Genomic DNA, 6,163 nt, shown 5'->3' on the forward strand with positions numbered 1-6,163 from the left:
TACCAGCCGATGCACTCGTGCATTTCTGTCCTCTCAGCGTGGCTTTAAGTCATCCGTGGCTAACGTCACTCGCGGAAACCCCACGTGTTACTCTGACAAATATATAAAACCGTTCACTTCACAGCACTGATAACACGTCCGCAGCTCGACCTCCAGTGAACCCGGTAATCACATTAGATGTGAAGTTGTTCGCACGGTATGTTCCTTGCTGTCAACTCGTACAAAAATGACACGTAGGATCTGAATTTAACATCAAACCACCCACTCACGTAGGGATATACAATCAAGACTCGATATGTTGATTCGTTTCGTTGGGATATGTCTAGAAAGCGGGGTGGTCAAAAACAACACGTACAGCGATGGTTCGACTAAAGCCATAAAGTAGCTGCGTCGCAATTTAACGAAACATCGTGAAAGTGTTTCGTCTTGGCAAGCACATGGGTCCACACATTCTACCGCGGTCCCTCCCTAACTCCAGCCTCTAAGCAGCTAGGCTGACCTGGTTGCAAATCTGAGTCCACCCAAATAAACAACGGCAGGCGTCAGATCGCGGTGTTCACATCTCTCGCCACGCCCGCCTCTCAATCCCTGACACCTGCCGTTCCGCTGCTGTCTGTCATTGACCTCAGGTCAGGCAGCTGTCCCGCTGCTGGACCAGAGGCAGCGGCGGCGCGGGGCGGTGAGCTACCGCTGCGGCTCGGGCGGGGTGCTTCCATGCTGGCAATCGCTTCCACTGCGGGGTGGTGCAGCAGATCAGGATTATATAAGGTCATCGCGCGCCGAACTCACTCCCTCAGCGTCTCGACAACGCAGTTGAGGGCAGAAAAAACTTTAAGACGCAGCTACAATGGCTTGCGTCGGCCCGAAACTTCAGGGCGCAGCCACAGGGGCTTGATTTGGCCCTAAGGCTTGCCGAGATCCCTAACCACCGATTCTTCGAGATGAGCCACGGCATGAACGCAACGGTTGGCGCCTCATAGTCGACGCCGATCGACCATGCGGCGCAGCTTTCTGGGCTCGCTGCATCGAGTCCAGGGAGGGCGGAAACAGGTATGCCCATCTGTCAGGGAGACGCCGGCTGTATGTACCTGACCAGGCAGCGTTCGAGGCCTCGACAGGTATTCAGCCAGGCGGGGCGCCAGCTGCCAATACACACAAACGACAGGTATAAAATGCGATGCGGAACCGAAGCGCGACCCAACGAAGGCCAAACACAAAAGGTCTGAAGCGCCAGGAAAATTAAAACAGAGCCTGTGCGTTCGATGGAGGTGCTACGTGGACTGAAATTGACAGTTTCACCAAGAAAAACGAGTTCCAGCTGTCTGCTTCAGATTTCAAGGCGTGCATACGGTGCCAACGTGTCATTGCGGTTGACGCAAGACATGCACGTGGGGCAGCTCAATAACGTAATGCAGCGTTGGACGACGACTACACATAAAACGGAACTTTGAAAACATTGAAAAAACACCCAGCATTTAAAAAGAAATATCTGCGTTTTGACATACAGGCCTTTCATGTTTCGGTAGACCTGGCTCTTTGGCTCTGCCATGCGTGCAGGCAAGGTCAGACCCGTACGAGATTCAGATGCCGAGGCTCACCTGCCACGCGTTTGCTTTGTTCTGTGACCTGGCGAGCCAGGACTTCATTCAGCTGCAGGATGTGAGCCCTCTGCAGTTTATCGGTGGCCGCGCTTACACGTCTGGAACGAGGTTCTGTCGAGCAAAAAATCATATCAGATGACGACCCATGGTTGTCCACACGTCGTGCATTGTGGCGAAAAGGACGAAACGACAGGATTTTGTTTTTCTGGTGCAACATTTGCAATATTCTCGCTGTGTTGCGGCACCGTAAGGGAAATTTGGAACCTAGGAATAGAAAAATGAAGGGGTGAAAGAAACTGCCTACCTGTCTATAATCCTTTAACCCATCACGATCATTGTGTTCATAACGTCAAACAGATGGCTGTGTTAAATAGACCATTTATCCGCAGACCAATCATTGCATTGCTGCTGATAAGTCGCTCCAAATTCTTAAATGCTGGGGATCCCTTTCGGATAAGTTCGTGTGTGTGGTACAGCACTTCGCTTCGGTACTTTTTGACTGAGGACAAAAATGGCTGAACGGAGGCAGAAATATCTTGGCAATTCACGCACAAACAGCTATTCGGACAGAAGCATTTCGACTGCAGTATTGTTACCCTGGAAGCAAACGCTCAGAGTGGCGTCTGGTACGAATAACATTCATGGCGAAATATTATATTCCCGAAAAGGAAGTCACTAGACTTCCCATGGTCTTCCATCGGGAGTCTAGGTCTCCCCATGGTCTTCTTCTGCGATGTCATAATCGAAGCATGGTGATAAAAATGGCCTCAGTTTCTCCCCATCTTCCGCGACACAACAGTATTTAATAAAAGGGCATCCCACACATGGAACGCAATCATTTTCCAGGTCCTTGGTGCTGCAGAATTTCTGCCCTTGACCAGATGGCCCTCCATCTCTTTACCGGCCCCGCGTGGCATTATATGATATCGTCCACTAAAACCACAATTTGACAAATCGGAATGGGGTCTTTGTTCCCAGAACAGAGTAAAACACCTGCCAATTCTTTTTCGCCGTTATTAATTGCCCAGAGGACCAACAGCCCAGATTTTCCGCTCATATGACCGCGATCAGCTGCCTGGCGGTCTATTGTGTTTATGTGCGCGCAGAGCCACCATCACGTAGAAATCATTACTCACCTTCTATCGATATCAATTTATGTTCGCGCCACTTAACAATCTGTCGAACATTGTTTGGTAATCTCCGTAAAAGTTGTGCGCAAAAATGACGTCCTCTTCGGCCGTGCCGTTTTTCCGGCCGGATTTCCCGCTCGGATCCCAACAGCATGTGAGCTGTGCCTCACTCAGTCCGCTGCGTCGACAAGCGACAAAAGGAAGCGATGGTGTCACTTCCAACCACTGAATACTTACCAGCCGAGCAAATGCTATCCAAAAACCCGGTACTTTGAGTCAGCATTTTCCTGATGGACGCCGCTTTCCGGCTTCTCTGAAGCCGTTCTTCGGCCGTCATCGGCTCCAGCTCCTTTAAAAAAGGCATGTGGAAAGGATGCAGCGTCACACAAGTTTGAGACCGCACACTCGCAAGACGGATTCTTTTTGCCAGCTTGTTCCTAAAATATGAAACATTTCTTGAAGACAGAGAACCTTTATGGCTGGTTTTAATGAAGCTTGCTTCCTTTTTCACTCCATTGCAGCCATTAGTATTCAGATCCACATGTGATTTGGTGGCTGCCGTTATAGATGAACAATCTCATCGAGTGCACCACGTACCACTGCGTAGTGGGCATTGATACGAGTTATTTTTCTGAAAACCATTGACCTTCAATATCCTCGAACGTTCAGGTTAAACAACGCTACAACGCAGACATGAAGCATGCTTTGAGAAGACTTGATGTTTCAAGGCAATGAGTGAAGCTATACACGCATCCACATTTTCTAGGCGGACTGAAGTTTTACGGGCGCGCTCGTCTCTCAGCCGCTCCAGTAACTGTGCCTGTGCAGCGCACGTTTTGTGCTTTCTGTCTGACACGTGCTCAGTACGCAGCCACACCCATAGAGGCCTGACACGCCCGACGGCGCAACGCCCTAAATCCACCGCGACATTACGCGACAGCCAGGCGCGCTTAGCGCCACCTGACCAGCTCTGCGTAGCGTCTCCTCACCAGCTCCGGGACGTAGCGCTCGGGGATGTGTATCTTCTGCGGCCGCGCCAGCAGCCGGTCTATGGTGTCGCCGTCGTAGCTGAGACCCGGCCCGGGCCGAGTCGCCCGCACTATGTCGGACGTGCTAGAGGCGGATCTCAGATTGGTCCGCTCCACGCGGGGCTCCTCCAGCGACGAGCCGTGCTGAGGGGGGGGGGGGGGGGGCAACGGCGGCGTGAGTCAAATGGCGTCCAGTGCCATCACGAGAGCATGAGACATCTAGGGCCCTCGAGACCTGGATTATGGATGTGAGGTTAAAGCTTATCTCTACAGTCCTTGGTCGAGCAATGTCCATGCTGTTGCAGATATTTAAATCGGTTCCAAAAGAACTTAGACGATTGAACTAATGCTACGTTACCAAAGTATACGCTATTTCACAACCAGATCAACAATTATATCCCTGAAATATCACCTTGAAATACCGACGGAATGTGCTTTGATATCAAAGATGAAACGGTGGAACACGCAATGAAACTGATTGGGCCCTGGCTGAGTCAGCTGACTTCCAGGAAACCGTACTGCCGTACCAAGCCACCTACCCAGGCAACAGTAGCGTCACCTATACCTGCAGTGAAGCGCCACCTACCGAAGCCTCGGTCCGTCGGCAGGGGGCGGGCGCCGGTGACGGAGTGGTGGCGGCGGGGCGGGCGACGCTCGGACCGCCGGTACCGCTCCGGCCCCGCCGGGCGCAGCTCGGGGCTCGAGCCGAACAGGCGCTCGTAAGCCGTCGGCCGACCGGCGCCGGCCTGTCGCTGCCGCGGGCGGTGCAGGTCAGAGGGCACGACCCCGGGTCGACGCGGAGCGGGAGGGCGGGCGCTGGCCGTGGCGGTGCGTCAGTGCATCAAAAGCAAGGCCCTGCTGCAGGCAGCGTACTGCGAGTGCCGTGCGCGCGTGCACCCGCTGCCACCGGTGCTTTGCTGCGGAGGAGCTCACTGTGCAGCATATTTATATGACGGCATATGTAAAGGTGTAGTCGGCATACTGCTATATTTGCAGCCTCGCGAGCTGGGCTAGTGAAGCAAGCAAGGGTATAATAAAGTGCAAGTATAGCTTTAACAGAATCGCATAAAAAGCTGTTGACGTGCAAACTTCACCAACCTTGTCGACGAGCCGCTTCAGCAGTTGGTGCCGTTGCTGGGGAGAGGTTTCAGTCAGGAAGTCCAGCTCACTGCCCGATCTTCTACAGTAGCCCCTCGGGAGAGACGTTGCGCGATACAGATGTGGATCCCTTGCCTCGATTTCCTTGGAGACGTCCTGCGGCCGCTCATCATATGCTGTGTTGTTCTCAGGAGAAATCGGCCCCTCATTATCGGCAGAGCGTGGTGTTCTATCCTTTTGGCGCTGTTGTGATTCTCTTTTAACGGTTCGGACAGTCCTAACCTCCAGTGATGACCTGTCCTTTGAAAGCAGAGCTGTAAAGATAAGAAACGAGTCACCCATGATAGAACAAGTTTGCATATAATAAAAGGAAATCCATGGTCATATGTGAAATCGGATGAAATAAGCCATTCATTCACCACACAGGTCCTCATGACACAAAATACACAGAATACGTCCACATAACGATACAAACAATGGCAAACCACACAGGACAAAAAACGCATCATTGCAACGAATCATTTCCGTTATTAAGAAAACTGACGTCAGTGCACAAAACACGGCCGCCACACGTCACGTTCACGAACCGTAAAGCGGGCCCATCTCCTCCGTGGGCTTGATGACGTCATCTGGTTGCCGGGGCGGCTCGCGACGATCGCCGTTCTCGATGGCCTGCACGATGGCGCCGACGGACTGGTGGCGCCTGCGGCCGGGCGCGGCGCCGTCGCCCTCCGTCCCGCCCCGGTCGCGGTCCGCCGCCGGCCCGCCAGCCGAGCCGCCGGCGTCCGGGCGTTCGTCCGGAGCCGTGTCGACGCCGTCCGCGCGCTGGTGGCGCTCGACCGGAGTGTGGCTGGGGCGACTGCGGGTCGGCGTCCGCGGCCGCCGGCGGGTCGGAGACTCGTCTGAGCCGTGTCAGATGCCGACGCCTCGGCGGCGTGCTCCTGTGGGGTGGGCTGGTCCTCGGCTGGCCGAGCGCCCGCTGGGTCAGTGGCTGGCTCTTCCGTGGCTTGTTCCCGCGCGACAGACTGGTCCTCAGCTCCCGCTGCCGCCTCTGCCGGCGCGGGTTGGGGCGTTGAGACACCTGGCCCGATTCTCTCAGGCTCAGTGCACACCGGTCTCTGGGATTGTCGGCCGTCGCCGTCCTCCGGCTGGAGTCGAGGCTCGGCAGCGGTCCGCGACTGCGGAGCTTCCCCGCCCAGCCCGGCGGGCGGCTGACCGCCGGCCTCCGCGCCGCCCTCGTGCGATCTCACCCGATCCTGCCGCTGCGGCTCGCCGTGACCTGGGTCGGTGCCCCCGGCGGGGTCGC

General features: G+C 54.8%; 1 protein-coding gene across 1 annotated transcript; it reads right to left on the reverse strand.

The window, feature by feature from the left end:
- Nucleotides 1-890: 890 nt before the first annotated feature.
- On the reverse strand, nucleotides 891-5,577 carry LOC119107771 (uncharacterized). The gene is made up of 6 exons (XM_037231320.1): nucleotides 5,445-5,577; nucleotides 4,858-5,171; nucleotides 3,721-3,903; nucleotides 2,969-3,080; nucleotides 1,599-1,712; nucleotides 891-1,142 (listed from the first exon to the last, which is right to left on the reverse strand). The coding sequence occupies exons 1-6, from the start codon at nucleotides 5,458-5,460 to the stop codon at nucleotides 1,123-1,125; spliced, it is 759 nt and encodes a 252-aa protein (XP_037087215.1). The 5' UTR covers nucleotides 5,461-5,577; the 3' UTR covers nucleotides 891-1,122.
- Between the last annotated feature and the right edge of the window lie 586 nt (nucleotides 5,578-6,163).

Source organism: Pollicipes pollicipes, unplaced genomic scaffold (assembly GCF_011947565.3).
Source record: "Pollicipes pollicipes isolate AB1234 unplaced genomic scaffold, Ppol_2.1 Scaffold_6686;HRSCAF=7923_pilon_pilon_pilon, whole genome shotgun sequence".
NCBI lineage: Eukaryota > Metazoa > Arthropoda > Thecostraca > Pollicipedomorpha > Pollicipedidae > Pollicipes > Pollicipes pollicipes.

Bases quoted from the DNA above. Each gene is read 5' to 3' on its own strand.
- LOC119107771 (XM_037231320.1), bottom strand. The intron at 3,904-4,857 runs GTTGGTGAAGTT...CCCCCCCCTCAG, and splicing joins TGAAGCGGCTCGTCGACAAG to CACGGCTCGTCGCTGGAGGA. The intron at 1,713-2,968 runs GTAAGTATTCAG...TTTGCTCGACAG, and splicing joins GGATAGCATTTGCTCGGCTG to AACCTCGTTCCAGACGTGTA.